The following is a 25,349-nucleotide window of genomic DNA, read 5'->3' on the forward strand; positions in this document are numbered from 1 at the left end:
ATTTTATTTGACTACTCCCATTCTTTGAATGGAATTTTTTGGCAGCTAGTTTTTGTACCGATTACAGCTATACCTTTAAGTTTCTATAGTCTTCTTCTGAATAGCTTGCTAAAATACTGTGCGATGATGGAGAAGCAGTTTCGGAGTGTCAATGGTTGAATTTAAAAGACAGTTATTCATTTTTAGAGACTATTAAAATTTAACAGCTTTTTTTGTTTATTTACTGTGATAGAAGTGTCATTTACTGAAGAAACAAGAAAATCAACAGCTACCTTACAAAAATAATAAAAAAAAAAGTCTTCCAAGTTTCGATGAGTACCAATATACAAACTCACACAAAAAGGGCTCCCTAAGTTGAATTGATAAAACGATCATAATGTTTCCAAAGCAACCTTTAGGAAAACTGTGTCAAGGGGTCATAGCAGAAAATAGATTTTTGCCAAAGTTTTGCTATAACTTTAGAAGTTCAGAATCGAAATAAGAGAGTATAATTCTGTGTGGTCTCCTTCTCAATTTGTGAAAATATAGAAAAACCTAGACTTTGTAGAAGAATCTAAAAATGGATTGAGAAATTACTTTGTATTAAGATACAGTTTAATATGAAGAACAGTCGTGGTTTTTTTTTGTCTATAATAGATTACAGGTAAAGTGGATGAAAGATTGAATAATAAAAACTTGTTTCAATCCTAAAAAGCAATGTTTGTTTGCCTTCTGAAGTATTGCACATAAATAAGGCAGTAAAAAAAAAAAAATTCATGTTATAATTTTTGTTAGGAATCCATTCAAATATTTCTGTAATAAACCCAGGTAGCAAACAAAATCTAACTTTTTATATTTTGATCATTAATCTCCCATTCATAAGCTAACTTGGTGAAACTTCCAAAAGAAAAGAAAAAGCCTTTAGGCAGGGAAAAAAGATTCTAAAATAATCTAAATATTTGTGGAATAAAACTCTAATTTACATGTGATTAAGGTTAATCTAAGGAATTTTAAAATTATTTTTTAATAAAAGAACAGATACTTAATATCCACCTTTCAGAATAATTTATCTTTAGTGTAAATCTCCTACGCGTAAAAAACTGAAAAATATGCTTGCCCACTGAGGTATCTTTGCCTTGTTTCTGTAGAAAGTTTCAGAAGTACCAGCAACAATACAATGCCCCCATGTGGACATTTGTATTTCATTTAGATTTATTTTAAATCTATTTCTAATGAACAGATTCTGAATCAAAGGGTGTGGGTATATCTAAATGTGCAACTAGTACAACTCCTTTCATATAAATTTGCACCATAAAACACAGATGAATATAATTCCAAACATATCCCAGTTTGTCTGTTCAGACAAGTCCCAACAGAAAAAAAGGCACTGATGTTGTGAATGTACACTTGTAAAGCCATAAAGAGCAGCAGACCTTGGCATACACGAACTGTATTTCAAAGCTTTATTTTCTGTGTTTGACATTCATTCCTAGTTCAGAGAGCCATCCATGCCTCCCTTTTTCTAGCTTCTCCTTTTCGGACATATAACTTAAATCTGTGTGTGACTACTATTAATATTCAGTATAAGCACTTGCTTGAACATGTTATAAACAGTGCAATCCTGTAACAATTAATGGAAATAAAAAGATGATCTTTGGGTGCCACCTTCTACAAAAGTCTTAAAGGTCATTCCATTCCTATTATCAAATTTGCTTTTTAGCTAAAATAAATATTTTTTTTTCTTATCCAAACAGCTATGGACTCCCTGTGATCATCTCCTTTACTGAAGCTAAATTAATGCTTCCTGTCAGTCCTCCACCTCTTTTTTTTTTTTTACCTGATCGTTCCACGTGAAGTCAGGAGCGATGTTCAGCCGAACTCGGAGCACTGTGCGGGTAATTGGCTGAATCGTTGCTTCCATTATGATGGAGGGGATTTGATGGACACACTGTTTTACCTTTAACCCAATCTTCACATGATGCAGCATATGACCTGCCAAGAAAACATCAGGTGTAACAAATTTGCATTTCCAGGAAAAATAATACAACTCCGACTTTCAAATAGGCTTTTAGAGAGGAGTATTATTGCTTGCTTGTTTTGCTCTTAGGTGCGTAAATGTCTGACTCTCCTGACCTGGCATGTCTGAATATTTTGTAATACTTAACTCGAATTAGCAATTTAGAGCCTAGAAAAATCAGTATTAACCCCCCTGTTGGCTATAACTAAGGGGTTAAAATAACTATTAAGAATTCACACTGAAAACATATTATGTCAAGCTACTTCCCTTTCCTTTACTGACTTTTTGACCAGGCTCTTACCAAGCCATATAGTTCTTTTTTAAAGCATGAATACTTACCTTTTACTTAATGAAGGGCACACATTTGAACTTCTACAATTCCTGTGTAGTGATTCAAAGTAGATTCAAAGAACACTTTTTATAAAACTGAATAAAGGTAGTTAATAGCTTAAAAATGCACGCAACTAGTAAACATCTCGCAGCAGCTCTGATATTTCAGAATACAGCAGTGTGTAACTGAGACAAAGGAAAAACTAAATGTTGCAATGTTTTTGACTTTCTATCGCAGTCATGGTAACTAAGGAAATAAAGTGATTATATTAATTAAAAAAAAATTCCTACTTGTATTTTACAGCTGAAATCTCCGTTTCCTTGCTCTTCATTATAAATATAAAACAAAATGTGTAGCAGTGATTTCTTTTTTTCCTGAAAAATACTGCAACTTCTATCTTATTTAGGGAAAGAAGGTTGATTTATCACATATGCACTGAGGTTGATTTATCACATTTTCACTGAAATTGCTTATATAATTATGTGGAGCATATTTTAAATTTTAATGGTAATGGTCATAAGTACTCACTGTTAAAAGCTACCTTACAAATGGCTACTGATATTTTCAGATATCATTATGTGGTTCCTGTGCACACTTTCCCATTTAAAAAAAAAAGAAAAAAAGAGAAGAAAACCTATTATTTGCATTATGTGCAAAGTGAAAAGGTCATACAAACTTTTTGTTGCCATTGCATGAAATTTAGGAGGATGACATCTTGCAATTGCTAATTTTTTTGTATTGATCCTGACTTTCCCTCTTCGGTTTTTCTTATTTAACAAACTGGCAGATTTTGCCTCACACAGGTGTTTGTCTATACTCTGAAGTAATGAACGGTGATCTTGCTTAAGAAGCAAATCCCTGATGAAAAAGTTTTAACACATATTTAATCAGTTTAATTTGCAGTTGGTAAAATAAGCGCACCTCCAGCAAGCGGATTATTAAAACCCAAAATAATTATATTGGTACAACCTGGTGATATATACAGTATTATAGCATACTTGCACAGTGACTAGCTTTTGCAATTAGAGGTAAAACTTCAGAAATTGTGTTAAATAAAGGTAGGTGCCAAACATTCAAAGATATGACTCAATAAGCTTATGTAGGCAAGTACACTTTTTCATGCCAAAAATCACTTTCTGTATCACGATGTGTGAGGTGAACTTCTGTGTTTGTACAGGACAGCACTGAGGTTTTGTACACTTGTCTGCTAGAGGAAAATAAGGTTCCTCTCCCAGCTTCTGTAAAATATTATAAAACTCTCTTCCCCCGCCTTTTTTTTTAAATAGTCACATTATGAGAAACTATCAATGGCATTTAAGAAATATCAAGACCTTCTGAACAACAGATGACTATTCGAGAAAATAGGTATGTTTAACAAAAGAAGAATAAATTTTGCTTATTCCACAATGATTGTCATCCGTATTCTGAAAAACCAGGGCTGTTTATCTCAGGTAACACAGTGATTTCTTGGCTTTCTGGAAACTCCGTGATTACATTGCAACAGCACATAGATAGGCGTTGACCAATTTGTGGTACACTGGAATCCAGGGTCTGTGCACACGACGTACTCTCCATTCACTGGGAGAGCTGGCACTCATCTGATGCTTTTATCCCTCCCTAGGCCATGGACTGAGTTAGCCAGTTAGCTCCTGCCTTTTCTATCCTATCTCCAAGGCCACAGTAACATTTAAAAAGGAAGAAACGCTAAGACTGAAACCAGTCCTATGGAGTCAGAGAACAAGGCAGCACCTGGAAGCTGTGCCTTTTCTCATTTCGACATGGCTTTGAATTAAAATAAAAATAAGGCAGGCGCCAGGCAAGCGCTTCCTTCACACCCGTGGTGTCAGAAAGAGAGGCTAGACAGGAAGAAGTATGCCAAGCAACAGCACTTCACAGAGAGGCACACATCAGCTTGCTTTGATGTTTATAAGGCTGAAGGACATGAAATATCATTACACATAGTCAGCAATGACCTATTTTCACAGTCAAATCCCAAGTCTCATCTACTTTCAAACTAAGTTAATATAAAACAAAAGTAGACATTTTGTAGGTATATATTGAAGCATTGCCATCTTGTCAATACCAGTTCCGCTAGGTTGAAGGAAGCAAAACTGGTTTTGTATTTTAATACAAAATTTCTTGCTTCTCCAAGGGCAGGTATGGGGAGAAAGAAGCATATAAAAAGAAAAGAAAAAAAAAAGGACTAATACAATTAATGGAAAAGAATATTAAGTATTAAAAAGACTGCACAAATACAGAACAAATTAACGAACCTGAATAAAAAAGTGCTATAACGCTTCTGAATAGAAAAGCATGATAATGCTAGCACTTCAAATAAAATGTTATATTTTTAATACATTTAAAATTACCATGTATTATAATGCACAGTTAAAGTAAGCTTTTAAAATTTTCTCATAGTCCTTTGGCTTAACTTATTAAATAAAAATATAGCCTCTAATTCTGCAAACTTTTACACATTTATTCAACTTTTTCCAACCTAAATTAGGGGTGTAACAAAGATTCCTAAGTTGCGAATGTAGTTCTCTTGTCAAATGAGAGAAATATCAAGTCAGAGGTCATAACTTCTAAAAAGCACTGACTATGAATTGTATTTTTATTGTAAAATCAGATTTTTAAAAAAATGGCAGTTTATTTCTCAACACCCTGGCAATAACAGGTGCAAAGAAAGCCCAAATAAGAAAAAATACACTAAGATAGGAAAAAAAAATACATTACAAGCAAATTTTTTTTTCAACTTCAACCAGCTGGTGGACAGTTTATGCACAACAGTTTATACACACATACTAGAAATTGTCATTATGCCTATCAGTAGGCTTGTGGATTTTCTCATTATCGAAGTCTCAAATCCTTTAAAAAATTCCATTAAGGTTTTGCTGCAATGACACCAGTGACAATGAATTCTCCATGTTCAATGAAAATTAATGCAGTGTTTCAGAAGCAGGCCATTTACTGATAGTATACCAGGACATAATAATCTGCTTTTATTCTTTTTCACGTTAATAGTATTTCAATTAAAAAAAAAAAGCGGCCATATTTTGCCAACTGGCAAAAATAAACAGATGCCTTTTATAGTAGTGTATCATGCAATGTGAGCAAGAAGGGAAGCACAGATCAACATAAATATGTATATATACACATATATGTAAATACGTATCAACATACATCGCCATTCCACATGTATTCTGGGGTTGGCAGGACATGGGCTAGCCTTACCCTCAAAGCTGTGCCATATTACAAGCTGTGGAGACTGAATAAACCTTCTTTATTGGACAGACCATAATACCAAATTAATGTGTCTACATGGCTTCCAGACCAGAGTGGGTATATTAACGAATGGCTCAGATTTAGTTCTAACCTGCCCATTGATTACTAACAGTTTAAGCAGATCAGAATTGCTGATTTCTCACCTATTTCATCTTTTCTCATGTCCTTCATCTTGTCTATAGTGAGATTCTTCTCTTCCAACTTTGAGAGGACTGATGGTGGTAACACTGAGAACTGTCTCAAAGGGCTAACCCAGCCCCACAGCCGCTTGTCAATGACTTTGCTGAGATTCAGTAGTCGATATGTCATTGCAGGCCAACGTTTCCTAAGGGCAATCTCAAAAAGAGCTCGAACAATACGAGCTGCATTCTGGAGAGTGAAAAAAAAGCAAAAATGTTGTAATTCTCTCAAGTATTCTTTGTAAAATGAAAAGGATCCCATAGACTCATCTTTGACAAACCATAATAGATTTTTCTTTTCAAACTTATTTCAAACATTCTTGAAAACTATTTTTTCCATCACTGTCTAGTGGCACAACTACTTCATGATTGCCTAAAGAAATTATGAAAAGAAGTATGTGCAACTGATTAAAGTTGTAGTGGCTGGTCTGCCACATAATTTTGTTCACGGTTATGGTAACATTAAGGACTTCTAAGTTTATTGCATCTCAGTCACTTCTGAAACAAATCAACTTACCGTGAATATCTTCCTCCTTCTCCCCCCATATAATATACACCTGCAAACTCAGTTTATATGGAAAATCAAGTTTTAATTTTTCACTGCAGTTGTGCTTCCATAATAGCATCCCATTTCACATTGAATTTCACAACATTTGCACAGAAGTTTAACAGTAGTGACTTTTTTTTAACATGTTACTATCTTCTGAGACTACTGTATAACCAAACTGTATAAATCTGCTTTGAACTTGAAAAATTAATTATTAACGTAAGCTTGAATGAGGTCAGTCTTATCCTGAAAATGTAAGTTATGATATTCCTTTCATAAACTTATCAAGCTGTATTACGAAGTTGTGGTTTTTTTGGTCTTTGTTTTCGTTTTTTGGGGGTGTTTTGTTTTTTTGTTTGTTTGTTTTTTTTTCCTACCGGCACTATGCCTGGATTAGCAATTCTGTTCTTGATTCATTGAATAGAATACAATCATTCTCTACTGGCTCTGCAATGCCAACAGGAATAAAAAATAGAAGATTATTTGGTTGTGATAAGAAGCATATGTTAATAAAGAAGCACATTTCTTTTACTTAGAAAGGATGAATGATTTTCTTAATAGTCACTATCCAATCCAAAAAATTTACAATTTGTAGCACTGGTTCCACATGTACAATTTATGAAGATCTGAGAAGATGACCATGTTGCCTCACTAAAAATGCTATAATTGAGACAGACAAATAAATGCAATTGTCTTGAAAGCAAAGATTAGAAGAATCCTACTGAAAATGATCTTGCTGTGCACAATTTTTATGAGGTGTGTAATGATTTCAGAATTTTCTCATTTATACCCATACATACTATGAAATGTAAACACTTCTGAAGAAGGTAATGTTAGTATAAAAATCTCGCTGAACAATATGTATACTTTTGAATATTTAACTCTCATCTTTAGCACCAACTAAATGCAATTTTACAATCATTTCCAAAATGGTTTTGTAAGGATGAGACGAAAATGATTCAATGCAACTTGTTGCTGACTGTAAAGAAAAGAAAAGAAAAGGGAAAAGAAAAGAAAAGAAAGAAGAAAAGAAAAGAAAAGGAGAGAGACATAGGACAGGCTAAAAGGTAAAACTTTATATCCATTTTATACATTCGTTATTGTTGCACATCTGGGATTGGCTATGAGCATTTTGTCACTTCCAGTTCTTCGGGATTCAGAATTCTAAACTTTCAAGCAACACCCCTTTCTTTCTAAGATGGGCTCTGGTTGTGTAAGCAAGCAGTTCTGTGTCACAGGCTTGCAGTTCTTTTATTCTGTGTAATAACTAAACATGCTGTATAACTGTCAACCATTCAGGTCTCAAAACAAGTCGACAAACAAATATATAGGCTGATATGTAAATCTGCATGATTACATCTAGCAATAAAATAGTAATAGCACATCTTTCTTGTGTAAACTAAGATATGTGAATAAAACACAAATTACGTTTTGCAGAACAAAGTATAAAAGTACACAAAACATAAAAATAAATTGCAACAGTTTTCCAGATTTAGAAGAAAACCCAGTAAGTTAAGAATAACATTTCTGTGCAATCACAGTTAGAACTACTAAGACTACAGGGGTAATACAAACAAAAGGACATTCATAATTAACAAAAAATGCAATAGTCTCCCAAGGTAGGTTTTTGCAAATCTTTTCTACTTAAATATTATACCACACATGCGCACACACACAAGGCTCTGATTTTCAACTCAATTTGCATAAAAACGTACAAAAAGTTGCAAATCAAGGCCTACTTACATAATTGTAAACATTTGGGAGAATGAAAACAGCAGAAGACAGCAACAGATATGTAAAAAATACTATTTTTACCTGTGCAACATACGCAGAATCTGAAATAAGGGAGAAGCTGTCCATCTCCCCTCTGCTAATATATGTTTGAAGGAGGATATTAATTTTTCCATAATTGTTTTCCACACCTCCTGGAGCAGGAAGTTCACAGAAATCATTCAGTAAGGTATCCAGCTCTTCTATTTCTTCTTCTCTTACCTAAAACACAATTATACATTGTGAAGAGGCTGGAGCAATTTGATAAAAAATTTTACATCGAAATCAAATTTTCCTTATAACATAGTTACATTATTTTTAAATGGAGTCCCTAGTTTTAAGGGGGGGAAAAAAAAAAGAAGAAAAAAAGCAGCAAACCCACATCTTCCACAATGTAGCTAATAGACCATAATTGAAACTGTCTTAATAGTGACACAATTACATTTTATTATTCATCACCATCTATTAAGGTTGCCATTGACATACAAAAATTTGATATGCCACAAAAATTGAATCTTCTGACCCTACCATCCTTCATCTGATGAGATTTCATTTTTTATTTGACCAGAGTAAAACCTCTGTCCATCTGGATTAGGGCAATCTTGAATTAACATTAAATGTACTCATTATAGTTACATAGTTTGCATGTGGCATAATACATTTTTAACTCAAAACTATGAAGTACTATGATTCATGATATTAAAATTTTCACTGTTAATAAGATTAAGTCTTAATATGAGTAAAGAAATATTCATATCTATGGTTTGAATAATGCATAACATTTCACATTCTAACTGATGACCCTTAGGGGGCAAAACCACCATAAATCTACATATTCTTTGATTTACTGATAGTCTGTTAGTGTAAAACTTATTTAAAGAGGGTAAATGTTTGGTCCCTGCAGGGAACCAGCTGAAAGTAATTTTCATTTGGACCTGACTACCTGACATACAAAAGACCCTAAGACAACTGGGTTAAAATCCCCAACTATCCAGCCACTGGTCCTACAGGAAAGAAAAAAATGAAGGACGCAACCATCACAGATGACTCCAGTGTCACGGGAATATTATGCTCTGCTTACAACGGCATTTTTGATAATTTTTTCTGCTCTTGCATAGCACAGTACAGGTCAAATCCAGATCTGTATTTCAGTTACTGGTGACTTACATATCTCAAAATACAGAATTTTTAAAGGCATTATGGAAACATGATTCATATCAACAAAAGTCACAATTTGTATCACACAGAGGGGCAAATCCTGACTTATTTTTGTGAAAATCGGTTACTAGTTTTAACATTCAGAGCTGCACAGCAAACGAATCACAAAAAACTGGAAATGATGTTGCACTGATGCCATACCATACAAATCTGAGAAAGCAAACTAGAAAAACTATGCTTTAGCCAAGAAGCACCACTAATAACTTTGTTACAAATATAGAAACATATCACATCATATTTTCCATATGCTTTCCTTTCAAATATTCAATTACGCTAAATTTAGACCTAGTAAAGCAATACCACTATCATAAAAAAGCCTTCTAGCTTTGAAAACATTGCATGTATCACTGTGAAACCTCACCGCTTATTATCTTCTATGATAGAAGAGATTTCTGCAAAATACAATTTCTTCATTAGATAAAGAGATGGTAATACTCAGACAATGTGTGCAAATATATAAATATGTAGATGGTGAGGGATTCACACTGCCGGTTCACAGAGCCAGGTGAATGAGAGCCAACTCTGATCTGAAAGTTGTGTAATTGTGGTAAAATGGCAATGAGCCTAAGCTAATAAACCCCGTGGAGTCTGGCTCGCACCTCTGAGATGGAAGCATGGGCAAACAAGCTCATGCCGGCTTGCAGTGTATTGTCTTGTGTCCTACCCTCACAGGAGGCAAAAAAGGAGGTTGGAATTGAACTGAGTACAATAGCACAGTAATCTAGCCTGCACAACAAAATCTGTTACAACAACTTTCTAGATTTCAAATTTGAAAATAATTTATCAGAATTTATCATTCTGCTAATCTAATATTGTTCCCTGCATGAAGTATATCACAGAGTTAACTTCAGTGAGTCCTGCCTCATTTCTGATAAAGCAAATTGTTCAGTGAGACATCTAATAATGGTTTAAACTTCAAACAGAAAAACTATCTCGTCCCTGGGTGCACCACTCCAATGGACACTTATCTTCACCTGTTAATAATTGAGAAGCTGAAAAGTTCTTAAAGGCATTTAAAAGGAATTCTCAAAGGTCCACAACTAGTTATTAAATGTGCACTATAGTTCAAGCTGAACTACATGTGAATTTGAGTGAGAGCATATATAGTTCTTGGCAATTATGCCTACTTAGAAAACATTTTATAATGGTGCTTAATATTTAACAAAACTTGGGTCTGTAAACACTATTTATGGAGTGAGTACTACAGAAGTGTCTAGTTCTAAGACATATTCTTTGTATGAAAGAATACAACTTTACCTTTATCTGTTCGAATTCTTCAGCTTTTGATACTATAGCAAGAATATCGCCTTCTGTTTTATGAGCATCAAACAATTCATTGAAAGTCTATTAAAAAAAAAATGAATTGATTTAGTACTGAAAATAAAAATGCACATATAGCACAAAAGAAAGAAACATTAACCAAGATTTTAAATGGCATATAAGGTTAAAATGTAAGTAAGTTATTGGCAGACCAGAGTGATACAATTTAAACAGGAACAATTTCCAGAACGACTTCTCAGCACTTTCAGAAAAACAGTCCCTCGAAACTTGGGCATCCCAAAATCGAGACGTGCAATCTATGGCCATTTCAAAAAAAGTATAGGACATATTTGAGTGAAGAAATCTGTGAGACCAATTATACATAGTGACAGTAAACAGTTAAAAAATATTAATGCAGTCTTCAGCTTTTATTCAAGAAAAAGACTTATTCACTACAAAAGAAAGGTTTTAAGATGAATGTGTACATCAAATCAAGCTTCCAATACTACAAAGTTTTGTACAAATGCATCTTCCTTACACATTTACAACACAATCTGATTACAGTGCCAAAAGTTGTTTAAGATTGGCAACCTGATAGGATTTTCATGCAGAAAAACTTTTCTGTTATCAGACTCTATACTTGAATGTGCTATCATGTACCAATGGTTGCACACACTGTTACCAAAATGTTTCTTATAAGTCACCTAAAAGAAGGCAGAGACTACAGAAATTTCAAATCTCACTTCACACCAAGTCTAATTTTTCAGTATTGCTTTATACTTAGTTTCTTTGTTTTTCCTCTCTATTCCCTCTCTCCCCATTTCAATAAATATGATTTGAAAATATATTGAACAAATCAGCTACATATTCTGTAATATCTTACAACTATTTTAGGTATAGCTTCAAAAAGAAGGAAGAAAACCCCAGAAATAGAACATCATATTTTACCTCTATAGTATTGTATTTAATATAGTAGTGGCTGGCAGTTCTGCCTAAATCTGTTGAAGAAAAAAAGCCAGTTCGTTCTTCAAAGCGAATCATGCGGGCTTTGTCCAGTTTTCTGCCGACTTCAATTACTAATTGTTCTCTGTGCTTTTCTAGACCTGGATCCATCTAGACACGAAACACACACATTTATTTGTAATAAAAGGAAAAAAAAGTGTTAAACAAATGGTTTTATTGAGATAAACCAGTCACACAAAGCCAGAACTCAAATAAAAGGAAGGTACAGTTATTAAGTCAAGATTTTCCTGAGATCTCACTAGTAACAGTTACATTGACATTATTGACCAAAACTTGTCTGTATAGGACAAAATAATCAGAATAATATTTCTTTTACAATGCTTCGAGACTATCAATACAATGTAGACTATTATTACTTATGAAAGAGTAGCCTCATTAAGGAATAAATTTACATTGAAGTTTTTGAAAGAAGTTTTAATGATAAGGTATTCTTTATGAAATTATCATTACAAAAACATGCCATCTTATGGTATCTTCTGTTTATGAAAATGGCTGAAGATATACCTTGCCTGGGTATCTGACATGAGGATGACTTTAATTGTATCCTAAATAGAATAAGCTTCAAATTGGATGGCTGAAATGTTTACCAGCAAAAAAACTCTAACATCCCCAAAAGCTTTGGGTATGTCAGCTGGGATATTCTAATTACTGAGCTATAGACGTGCCATATAAACATTCACGTTAAAAGCACACAAGGAACTTGCTGTGCCCAACACCACTTCTATTCATACCAAAGTTCAGGAACTTGGACATTTTGTCCAAGCAATAATGTACATTATCTCATTAGTACATACAAGGCTGGGGCAAAACTGCCATCCGAGTGGGACTGCTGTATAATTGTGTGTTTCCACATCACGCACCTGTGATACCCAGACTGAGAGGGATGGGTGAAAAGGGATTCATAGTCATGTTAACCCTCTGGTATATGTGCACCTGAGATATAGCTCTAATTAATTGTGTAATTAGTCCCCTAAATTTAGTCACCAAATTTGAAAGGACTGAAACTCTGTTCTAGTCCACAGGCAACATTCTTATTTCAGGGCTTGTATAGTTCAGATTTCCTACAAAGTAAGTCATACCAGCCCTCTTGGTAAATCTGCACCAGGGATATATGACCAAGACTGCAAAAAAGAACAGGCCTTAAGAATTGCTATGCCTTGGTTTGCTCTAGTTTTCCCTGGGCCAGGATTCAGTTTCGTCTTTGTGCCAAAGTGCTTCATCTCCCATTCAGTGAAGCTGCAGACAAACACAGCCATCTCCACAAAGCAGCTGCAAGACTAGTTACTAATATTCCCCGTCTTTGCCAGTTACTCTGAAGCTGTTTCTCCTTAGTTATGGCTTGCCTTAGTTTCAAGTCAAAAGCTAAGATGACAAAGGTCTAGAGTGCTTTTCTCAATAGTAAGTCATGCACTGAGGTCAGATTTCAGAGCAGAGGTGGTCAAAAAAAAAAAGATCAGGATGCCAGATGTTTAACATTTCTTAAAACTAAAGAGGGGGAAAAAAATTTAAAAAATATCAAAACACTTCCCTACTCCTTTGGCAGTCCAAATTACGTGCCAATCTTTTGCCTTACATATAAAAAAGCTAAAGCTGTAACAGTAGACTAACATTTTTTACAAATACAAAAGTTTTAATTTTAAAAAAAAGGTCACCAACTTGAAAAGGCTGTGAAACAATATTCCAGTCTAGAGAATCCATGGTTAGCACCCTTCTTGTTGAACTTGCATAATTAGAAATCCCACAGAGTGAAAGATCCAGCCTAGAACAGCTTTAAGACATACTCTTAAAAACAAGCCTTGGCATGCCCACAGCAAGAAACTGAGCAGGTCTGGAGTATACATATGGAAATTTAAGAATGCATGATAAAGTACATTATTATTCACATTGTTTTCTCTAGCTCACTGAGAGAAGCGTTGGGGACAAGCTCCTCTAACTTTTACAGATGTTCTAAACATAAACATACAGCTTACGGGGATAAAAAGCTTTGCTTAACTGTGGGAACACCAAAGAGTGGAACCAAAAAGAGGAGAAAACAGGCAAAGGGGTTACCTTAAAAAAAACCAGCCACCTTTGATTTGGAACCCTAAAAGGATGAGAAAATGCCTGTAATTCATACCACAGGCTTCACTGATATGACACTCACATTTGCTCCCCTTCTTCCTTCCACTCTTTATTTCTTCTTGCTGCTCATCATAAATTTTTGCCATTTTCCCAACTCAGTAAAAGGCATTATTGGCACTTCTGGCAAACAACTTGAAAAGTCACAAACCAAAGCAGTGGGCCTGGAGTAGCCTACTCCTGGGCATAGCCCAGAAACGGGCTAGGTGGAGAACAGTAATATCCCAGCGGCAACACGTGGGGTGGAGAATGTGTCGGTGCATGGCAGGTGCATGCTCACCCTGGTCTCCCTGTGCAGTAAAACACACCCATTTTGTGTGGACAGTCTGGACCTTTTGTGCCCTAAAGTAATTACTGGATGAGGTGAGCGCCTGCGGAAAGGGCAAGGAGAATGAACTTGCATCTTCTCAGCCCCGCCGAACAGCTGGGAAGAGCGTGACCCACGATGGTTATGCAGATATATGGATTCTGAATGGGTAAGATTGGCTGTCAGCCAAAACAAAGATAGAAATTGGCACGCTGCAACATTACTAAGAAACAGTAAGATACCAATTATGAAAATTGGATACCTATAACCAGAACAGAAGGAATAGAACGGCCTAAGTGAGCAAATCTGCGGTTATGCCCACATCTGGCACTATACCATCCGTATACTGTCTATAACACATTAGCTTTGAAGTTTAAAACTGGTTTATCTAGAAAATATGGGGATTGGCATTGGGTTTGCTCCTACGTGAATGCATAACACTTCAAATTGATACAATTTGTTACTGCCTTAACACAAAAATAGGAATGTCGATTATCAGCACATCAAATCAGAAGGGGCAGAAAGGAGGTTAGTGGCAGGAAAAGACAAGTGCTGGCAATCTCCATTTTCTCAGCAGCTGAATAAAAATACAAAAGCAAGGGGAGAGGGAGCAACTCTTGTTCATTATTTTTTAAATTTATAAAAAACATTTCTGTTAGTGTTTTATTACTTTTTTTTCACCAATTATTACCACCATGGTTGCATTTCTTTTAATCTAAAATTTGTTAATAACACTGGTCGAAAATACTTGATGAAAAAAAAAAAGAAGGAATTTATAGGAATGGGACAACAACATTCTTCTCACTAGCAAAGCAATTTTTGCTTTTCATTTTTCTATTACTTTGTGATTTGTGTTATGTAGTGTTATGTTAACATATGGTAATGTAGTGTAAGGCTTTTTATAGAAAACAGAGTTGAGATGACTAGAGATCTAAAGGTGTCTGCAGAAGCTTGCTTAAACAATAGCCTACCTACTGCCACTACAGCTTCCACTATCAGACACAAAAGCTATCCAAAAAATACCTCCTGAGATATATCTCTACTTGTTACAATGACCAAAACAACTGCTGCTGACAACATCATGACAAATTATGACGTCACAAAACAGATTCAGGACACGTGAAATAAACTGCAGTTACCATACACTTCTGAGAGTTTCACCTGCATTAGGCTCAATTACCCGTGTCCAAAATATGTTAACATTAATTGCTTATAAACAGCTGTACAGAAAAAAGTAACAATATTTAGATAATCGGTAAACTCTTAAAATTCCTAAAACTTACAGATAATGAAAAAAACTTGAAAAAAACTTCTGTAACTGTGCTCTGATTTATATCACTGCATGAAACACTTCTAAATAAACAAAAGAAAATTCAAAATAAATTAATAAAAAATCTTATAATCACTAAATCACAAGAAAGAAAATAATAAACCAATTAAAAATGTCATTTTATAATTTATAAGATGTCATGGGATGAAACATTCTAAAACAAAAGCTGAAGGGGACGGGGGAAAGCAAGCAACTCAAGAATGCTTTATTTTATCATTTGTATCTAGCCTACAGTACTGAAACGCTGACAATAAGCTAAGTTACAGTAACCGTCTGATAAGAAAGTAAGTTGTCCTTTGGAGCATAACTTGGCCAGTTAAAATGTATTTTTATGTGAACAGAAGGGGCCTCTTAATTTAGTGTTAAAAATACTCTGCTACAGAAAATACCTTTTTCTAAGCACTTTAAAAGAATTGCTGATGTCAGGTAAGTAGAAATAGCAAATATTTATCCTCACATCAGGGAAGGATTAGAGACCCAGAACAGGTTACAGATTTTTTTTAAAATGCATTTTATACCTGATAAGCTTTGTGACTGATGCCGTATACTAATGGATTTGCTCTCATCCGTACATAAAGATAAGTGTAACTTATCCACTTTACTGCTTCTTCCACATTAGTTACTGTTCCAAGAGCAATCTGGAAATGGGAAAAGAGACAAAATTAAATGTACATGTTACAGCTGAACATAAGTATTTGGCTGAAAACATACAGAATTCAGAGTGTTAGCACTAGATTAAAGAAAGTGTCAGTATGTTTCCAACTTAAATTATTTTAAAATAATCATAGGACAATAACTTGAACCATTTACACATCTTCATCTTATGAATATCTAATAACATGGTAGGTTCTGTGACATAATACTATAGATACAGTGACCGACATGATGTTTCCTACACCACCTATGATTTTTACAATTAAAAGATGATACTGAGCAAGCTTGCTATAAAAAAAGACAAACAAAACAGCATAATCCTTTAGCGAGGAAACTCAGGGTAATTTAAAGAAGAGTACCTTTATAAAAAAAAAAATCTACATTTAAAAGATTAATTTTTCATACCAATGTAAAAGCACTTTCTGGTTCAAGTCCTAAACCAAATGATACCAACAATCTTTAGGATTCTCTTCAGCATGCCCTCATACTTGACAATCTGTTTATACAGTTTTTACAAATAGTTTTCTCCTTTTGTATCTGGCAAGTCAAACATACAGGTACCTGCTACATTTTTGTTATATCAAAACATAACAAAATTGAATGGTTAATTTGCACATATATATATGTATATTTACTTATTTTTCAAGGCCAAATCAGGAATACCAAAACAGTTTTTTTACTAGGTGACTTTTTTTGCCAATTCAATAGTTTTATCACCAAATTTTTTTACCACACATACATTTTTACTGGATAGCTTAAGCTCTATTTTGTATTGGTTACATTCATGAGAAGCATTTTATTGCTTATTCCAGTTAACCTGATTTTACCAGGAGAATTTAATATTTCCTGCGTGTCCCATAAATAAATATTGTGGTTGTTGCTGGTTGTTTAAAACAAGTCAGTCCCTCTTACCAAATTTTTGTGATCCATTACTACATTTTTTAAGTTATTTTTGTTTTATTGGCGTTTGGATTTCATATAAACATTCCACATGACTTGGCAAAAATTAAAATACCCTAATCAACTGTAAGTCATTTCATATGTATGTTCAGATCTAAGCATCTAGACCTTAATAATAATATATTCTTTTTGAAATAACATAAATATGTAGTCAAAAATAATAATGCAAGCGAAATCTGCCCTGAGTTAAAATAACTTAAATCTGGCAAAACCTTGTTGATATTGGTGACTAATAGCATGGAGTAACCCCAACCTTTGTCTCGCACATTTTTCAAGTGATATTTTGTTCTTCAACAGCATAGGGAGGTCGCGGGAAGCCCCATTGTGTTGTTTTTCAAAGTAAGTAGCTACACAATGCACTGAAGTAGGTACAAAAACATTCAGTTCTTCATAGACTACTACAGGGAACACATCTAATACAGCCCACAGGTTATTATTACTTAATTTGCTACCCAGGCTAATTTCAGCATTTGGTTTCTTCCCACGATTCAAATATCTTTCAGTCCACAACTTGAAATAGCATAACAACATAGTCCAATAGTAACATTTCCCCCCCAACCAACCACTTTCACAATCGTGAAAACATAAAATTCTCATTACCGATGACAGTGAAGTCTGACAATTAAAAGAAAAAAACCAAACCAAAACACATTTTTTTGCCTCATTTGTTCAAATATCTGATTCTATTACTTAATAATTAATTATTTTCATAAGTTAAAACTGAGGGGGAAAAAAGTGATTATGAAATACAGTTGGGTTTCAGATATGGTACTGAAATCTAATACTGCACTTTCCTTCTTCCACCAACTTTAATGAATATTCACTGAATAATATGCACAGCCAAAAAAAAAAAAGGCAACTTCTAGATATCTGCTGCCATCTAGTGTTCAAGTGAAGTTCTGATAGATTATTTGAAAACGTATACCTTTGTTAAAAGAGTATGAATGATGGAAGTTACCTTATTAATACAAACACTTAAGAGTCATTATGAAATAAACTATTTACAAAGTTAGGAGAGGACCTCTGTTAAGACCTAGGATATGTAGTATTTATGAAGTCAATAAATAGACAAGGTGATACTTTATTAAAATAAAAGAAAAAGAAAAAAAGTTCTAAATTTTCCAGCATTTCCTCAACCATGTATTAGATATTTTGTTACAGATAGAATAATAAATGAGTAGAAATATTTACTGTGTTGACATTGTATTGTTTGATTGCACCAGTCATCACAAAATATTTTTTTTCAACTGTACAAATACAAATAATCATGTTGCGTTCACAAAATGGAAACTCGAGTACTGTATTAATCCAACTCACTGTGTCATTTTAAATAAAAAAAAATCATCAGCATCACGAATTTTCAACTAATTGTTCAATGGCTGATGTCACCATCACCGAGTGATGTGCTTAGTAGTCTGCATTTTCATTAAATGATTTTTTTTTTACAAATGCTATCCCACAGAGTTTATCAGGTTGAGCAGTATTTCCAGGTTGAACAGTATTTCAGAGGAGGTGTTTTTGATTTTCAGAAAAGTGTAAACAGATACAAGTAGCACGGCTTTTTGGGGGTAGTTTTTGAAAAATGAAGTTTTTTTCTCTGATATTTCTATACAGATTAGAAAAGGGCATCAAAATATTACTAATATATAATAAATATTATATACAGTATATATTATCATATATTATAGAACATACTGTATTTTTTACATAAGAATGTTTAATTACTATTATAGTGATATAATTGAGCCAGATTACATTGATGAAAAATTTCTATATATGAATCAAATATTTGTTGTTAAGGCAAGAGAGCAAGGAATCTTTCTAACAACCTAATAAGCAATTTTCTGTTTGCTTTGGAAACCAGTGTATTTTGAGTTACCATTTCAGCGTCTGAAGTGATTATGGTCTTATTACTCTATGGCTTTTGAAATAATTTCTTAATGCTACTAGAATTTTCCCAAGTGGCACAGAATCTCCTCCAACCACACGTGACCAAAGGACTATTTATAAGCACAACCAAACTACACAAGAGTTGTCATTATCTGTTAACTCCAACGGAAGAAGGTGGGGGGAGAATGGATGAGGTTGCTGGTCTCATTCAGGTCAGGTCAGGGCCCTGGACACCGAGGGAGCAAAACTTCAATTCCGCCCAGCCTGCACTTTGCCTCAAATACCCAGATTAGCCACCCAGTCACCCAGCTCCTGAGTGATTTTTTTGGAAGGGCTTTGAAGAAATTCTGTGTCTCTTCTGAGAACCACAATAGTTGCCCACTCTTTCAAGGCAAAAAACAGATTAGGAGGTTTGTCCAAACTAAACAAGTCACCACCTCATGTTTCTGGCTTCACAACAAAATTGTAAGTAAATGCGAGGAAAGGCATACCCCCGGGGAAGGTATAGCTACTGTCCGGTACTGCAAATCCTCTCCTCAGTTTCTAGCAAAGGAGTCGTCCCTGCAACAAGCTGGGGTCCAGCTGTGGATGTCAGGGAGGGCTCTATCAGGTGGAAACAATTAGGGAAGGAATGGTGACCTGCATTGTATGAGCTATTGATGATAGTTCCCAGATAAGTTAAAGTTTATGGTCTAATTAAACCACATCCCCTGCATCTTATCTTTCTTCCTGTATTTCCAGAAAATACAGCTGTAGGTATTTTCTGTTTGCCAGCTGGTCAACTGACCCAGGACTCGCTCCTCTTGACTAAGCACCCTAACCAGCTATTTATTTTATTCCTTTTTACATTCCATTATGCCCAGTGGCACAACTTCAGCAGAAAAGAAAAAGGGCATCTCCATGCCTATGTTGAGCATCGCTGACCATTTACTCTTCTTCTGCTCATTTTTAGAAGAAAAAACCCCCAAACCCAAACTCAAAACAAATCTTCAGGAGAGAATTCTCAGTGGATTGAGGTGCTGAAATACATGTTCCAAGTCTTAATTTTGGTGTCGACTCAATGAAGTTGGGTATATTTCAGCTTTTCCCAGTCTGTAGCTTTCCTAAGAACAAATGCACTGGGACATCAAGGCCAGGATGCGATCTCTGAGATTAAATAATGGCAAATGCTGAAGGGCAGAAAGTGGCAATGAGAAACAAGCACCATATAAATTTCTCCCAAATTCTTAAACTATTGCACCTCAAGGTCTTTAGTTAAAGGTTTTGCCTTTGCATTTGATATCTTTCAATGGATTTTTATTCCATTTTTGTATAGTTTTTGAACTACTCTACCTTTTAGATACAACTCCCTGCAGCAAAGAGTTCCATGTCTAACCACCCAGCTGGCATCCTTTTGTGTTTTCTGAACCTGCCACTGACTCATCTCAGCCAATAATTCTTGCTTCTTGTCCCAGGAGAGGTGCAATTTTTTGCCACGTCACTCATTACTTCATAAAACTCTGTCATATAATCTCCCATTTGTCTTTGTTCTCGCCTGAACCGTGCAGGCAAACTGGTGTGTTCCTTTCCTAGAAGCTGATCTATTCCTTTGCCCATCCTCTCTGAAAATTTTCTGCTTCTAGAAAATTCATTTGAGAATTAAAAATACCCTCATTTTTTTTTCCATCATTACCCAAATTTTCTCTCCTGCACCACATAAGCCTAGATACAAAATTCAAGGCTCTGGATTCTACTTAGCGATTGTGCGGCTAGGATTACATATTGTATTACCCCAAATATCTGAATCATTGCCTCATTCTTAACACCTACCTATTTCTGCCAAGAGACCTGGTCTAGGTAAAAGCAACTTCATATTCTTGTGGAAACATGGAGCCTTCCCATATTTCCAACTGCTGCCTTCATTCTACTAGTTCTTCTTTCAGCTACTCATCTGTCTATAATAAATTAAGAATTTAAACAATCCAGCAGTGCTTCTGGCCTTTAATTGATTTCTCTTTACAACTACAGCATAAGCATTTGGATTTCCTGAATGACTTGTAATAAAAGCAGACTCTGCTCCTAAAATATGTAATTTTATTATATATCAGTGCAGATTTGCTGGTGCTAACAACAGGCTCTGTTACGGCAAAGATGACAGTGGTCATCAGCATACTGTCTAGATTTCTATAACAGATCAGTCAATAAACATGTATTTTTGTCTCCATATAGTGCTACTGTTATTGCCAAAGGGACAGTATCTATAAAAGATGACCAACTTCCTAAGACCATCTACTGATCGATACGATGGCATATGTTTTAAAATGTATTTATTTTTTTCAGAATGCTGCAGCCTATGGGACAGTCATCTCCAGGTAAACATAACAATTTCTAACACACCTGTATCCTTCTCAGAGGATTCCACTAATTTAGATCAAATCAGCATATACAGAAGTTTAGACTGACTCCAATTATAAAGAAATGAAGTTACTTTCCAAAAAAACCTAACACAATAGCTCCTTGTATCTGCTTATAGTATTGATTTCCTGTAATCTGGCAGGCGCTAATTTTTCTTGTACGTCATGACAGAAGGATAAGTAACATCACACATATCAGATGACAAAAAAAAAGGTGGTTTCATGCCCTTGTTACTCTATTGCTTTTCAGCATTTGCCATTGCTATTTCTACTAACAACCATTTATCATAGTGATTAACAAAATTCTGACTGCATCTTCAGCTGCTGTAACTGTACTGCAGCCACAGAATCTACAGTAATTTAAAGCCATGAGTACACTGTTCTTTTCAGATAACACTACCATTACATAAAATCTGAAAAGAAATAGTTCTGTCTAAACTAGTTCATCAGTTTCCTGCACTTTTCCCCAAACCCCAAATCCTGCGGTAGAAGTGCTGCACTTAGAAGTAGTTTTTATTATACTGTACATCACATACTTCCTATATATCTTTGATTGGATAAGATTACTACCTCCTATGAAACAGAATTATTGTTCTATTCCATTATTTTTTTCTTTAGTTCTACTATTTTAACAGGGCAGGAGAATTAACTTCTTAATTTTACACCTTCAGTGTAACCAAATTATTTTTGCAGTGTCTACGAGCAATATTTTTCAAAGTACTACTTGGATACTCAATTACTGTTAAAAGTCATTAAATTTCTATTGAGATTTCCTCTACTTCTGGAAAGAATTTCAGTAATGTGTACACATTTGAAAAGAAACTACTTAGCAGAAATACATACTTCCCTGGACGAACAAATCCTTCTCTTTTTAGGTAAAAATCTAAATAAAGCTTCACAAGTAAGATTGCTTTTATTGTTGTCAGTCTTATCTAAAATTGCCGCAACTCACTGTTTTTATTTTGTACAATTTTTAGTGTTTCATAATCACTGTAGACATTACTATTCTAAGCTCACAGAGCCCTTTCTCCCTTGAATGTCTTGCTTTTTGATGCTTTTTTTTCCTCTTAAATATCCATTTGACATACTCAGCTGGTGCTACAGAATGTTATTTACCTTCCCAAGTCTTCAGTGATTTTTTTTTTCTTTAACAGCTTTTAAGCTAGTAGAGTGCTTACTGTTAAATGCAGTGAAAAGAAAGAAAAAAAAAAAAGAGAAAGAGAAGATACCACTACCTTTAAAATCTGCTGTGAAAATCACAAGCCTGGGACAAATTAAAATTGTTTTGTGTTCTAACAATCAACCAGGTCTGTTCCACCTTCAATGTGTTTTTTGGTGCTAAGTGCACCAAAGTCAATGCTAGCAGCAGTTTGGCACCTTAATTTACTATCTAGTACAGTAACATACAGAAACATACAAGCAGTCACTTGCTACATTATAAATATTTTGTTAAGCCATTCTAAGTACTTCCTGTGAGATAAACACCTAGGACTTAAAACTAAGAATTTGCAATCTGTACAATGGAAAAGGAGGAAGGGGAGAAGAATCCTGAAGTGTAACTATAACCAAATATGTCTTTTCTTTGATACTGAAAATAGAATTACATTTAGATTTTTAAAAAATTTTTTCCTCTGCATAAAAAGATAAATGAATGTAACTTGCTGGAAAATTTGTGATATTTTGGAACTACAGCTTAGATCAGAGGAACAACATGCTGCCCATTAAAACCTCTCTCTCTCTACAAAATATTACACATTGAAAATGAATAGCTTACATCTCATGCTTTCTTAACTACATTCTCAGATGACAGGGAAGAAATAGTACTGGAACTCCTGGTTCATCAAGTCAAATCTTTTCCTCATATGCAATCACATCTTCCATACAAATACATACACTTACTACAAAATCTTCACCATATAAAAAAATTGGATGACTTTTATCTTCACTACTGCTAAAAGACAGACTGTTCCAGATGTTATATTCCGGGCAAGCTTACTTATGAACAGGGTGATTAATTCTTGTACTGGCATTGGCCAAACTTCTCTTTTCTTTCTCCTATTCACTTCTAGTTCCGGCTAGTTATAGAGAGCTGTTGTATCTCCTTTGAAACTTTCTTTTGCTAAACTAACCAACAAGATTTTTTAGGGTATGTCAGTAAAGCATTTTCCCCACAACAGCTAGCTTTTCTGCTGGAGCTCTGTGGAAGGAATACTTGAGATTCCTGGTATAATTCAGGTGGGCACACCAGCACATCCACACACCTTCTGGACAGTTTGGAGGAATACAGACAAAGCCTGAAAAAACAGTAGCGTATAGCCATGCCATTTGTTTTTCACAGTAAGTCAATCATAGAGATCTTCTCTGACCTAGTTCACAACAGGTGCTTATTCTTCCAGTGTCTTTGTAGTTCTTCACTGACCTGAAGGCCTTCTGTGAGATGGGAGGACTAAATTTCTAATATTAAAATAAAAAAAGTAGAAAAATAAATCCTTTGCTGTGAAGGAAAGAATACCCAACTCTTTTTCCTTGTCTACTTCATGTATCTCAAGAAAAAGAACAAAGCTTTTCTACGAAATCTGGCTGGATTCTTTCCTAGTGAAAAGGCACACAGTATCCCAGGACCAGATCTATCCCTCCTAACGTCTTGGGGTGCTCCACAATAACTACAGGTAATTCCCGCCTTCACAACCAACTTCAGGGTTTAAATTATTACTGCTAATGTGTAAGTTGCTACTATCCAATTTTAAATAACTGAATATCCCTCCAGTTCCACTTAGAGAACATTCACAGGTGTCTATCTCCAGGAGTACAAAAGTGTCGTCAAAAGGAAATGGTTGGGAGCATGACACCTGCCCACTGCAAGCATGCTTCCCGTTTATTTTTCCTCTCTCCTTTGTGGTAGAAAGAGGGATTGGAAAATTGCAAATGGCTCCTTTTCATCACATTTGTGACTCATGTTCTGGGGGAGTTAAATTTCTCTCTCCTGCCTTGTACTCAGACCACTCCAGAGCCTTGAGGTAAAGAGGAGTAGCTGGGAGCGCAGACAGGTGTCAATATTTTCATTCCCCGACATTTGTGTGTGGAAATACTTGGAATATAGTTAAACCTTATTCTGCTAAACCTTATTCTGCTTCTGATGTGTGACTGTACTTGGGCAGAGATTTTTCCTGTTAACAGGAACTGAAGAAATAACTTATGAGACCCCTTAAAAGAAAAAAAAAATCAACCAAAATCATGAATGATCAAACTTGGTCATTTCTAAAGAATCAAGGAATGAATCTTAACATTTTAAAAGGTCACTGTATCAATTTCTGCTCCTTTCCAGAATTTCCTTTTAAAATTATTATTTATGATTGAATAATGCAAAGACTTTAAAGTGATAAAAAGGTAAAAAATAAACAGAAATATGTAAGAATTACATAGATAAAACAGAACAAGCATCTTAAAAACCCAAGACTATTCCCAATAGACCAAATAAACTTCACATCTTTCAAAGGGATAATCAGTTTTAAGATGGCACTGGATATTTCAGTTTAGCTGAACTCCTTTACTTTTATTGAAAAAAATGTCCAGTAGCTTTGAAAAACAGTATTCTCTTCTTCATTTAAGCATGTTTAAATTTCTGAGAGTTCCTTGTAAAAAGTGTCTGTGTGTGTATATACATATTTTTAATTGGTTATTACAATAGATAGCTTTTCAATCTATGTATTTTAATATGACAGAGGTATGACAGAGGTCAGCACTCTCAATACAACCACAGCATTTTCAAAGAAAATGCACTTTAAGATTTTTACTGAAGCAAACTGGGAACTTGCTATTTATAATGAGCCAGTTCTGATTACCACTGTAAAACAAAGAGAAGAGTTCAAGCCAAGTACATTATTCTTCCTATATTGCAGTTAACCATGAAAGTAAGTTTGTTTATAGAGAGACAGACATGCTTTAATTTTTTGCGGATTTTAATTTGCAGTTATGCAGAACACTTACTAAATTCTAATAAAGCACTTCTGATTAAAAGTAAATGCTACGTGTTTCTGCAGTTTTATCTTAATGGTATTTTGACCCTCCGTACTACTTCTAATACCTAC

At 34.7% G+C, this 25,349-nt stretch overlaps 1 protein-coding gene across 1 annotated transcript in view; it reads right to left on the bottom strand.

The window, feature by feature from the left end:
• The window catches only part of ASCC3 (activating signal cointegrator 1 complex subunit 3), a 287,341-nt gene that overhangs the window by 79,724 nt on the left and 182,268 nt on the right, over positions 1-25,349 (bottom strand). Inside the window, 6 exon segments of the mRNA XM_009285000.2 lie at positions 1,817-1,971; positions 5,756-5,981; positions 8,154-8,330; positions 10,584-10,670; positions 11,535-11,699; positions 15,883-16,002. Coding sequence (XP_009283275.1) covers positions 1,817-1,971; positions 5,756-5,981; positions 8,154-8,330; positions 10,584-10,670; positions 11,535-11,699; positions 15,883-16,002 — 930 coding nt within the window.

The sequence above is a fragment of the Aptenodytes forsteri genome, unplaced genomic scaffold, assembly GCF_000699145.1.
Source record: "Aptenodytes forsteri isolate BGI_AS27 unplaced genomic scaffold, ASM69914v1 Scaffold171, whole genome shotgun sequence".
Classification (NCBI taxonomy): domain Eukaryota; kingdom Metazoa; phylum Chordata; class Aves; order Sphenisciformes; family Spheniscidae; genus Aptenodytes; species Aptenodytes forsteri.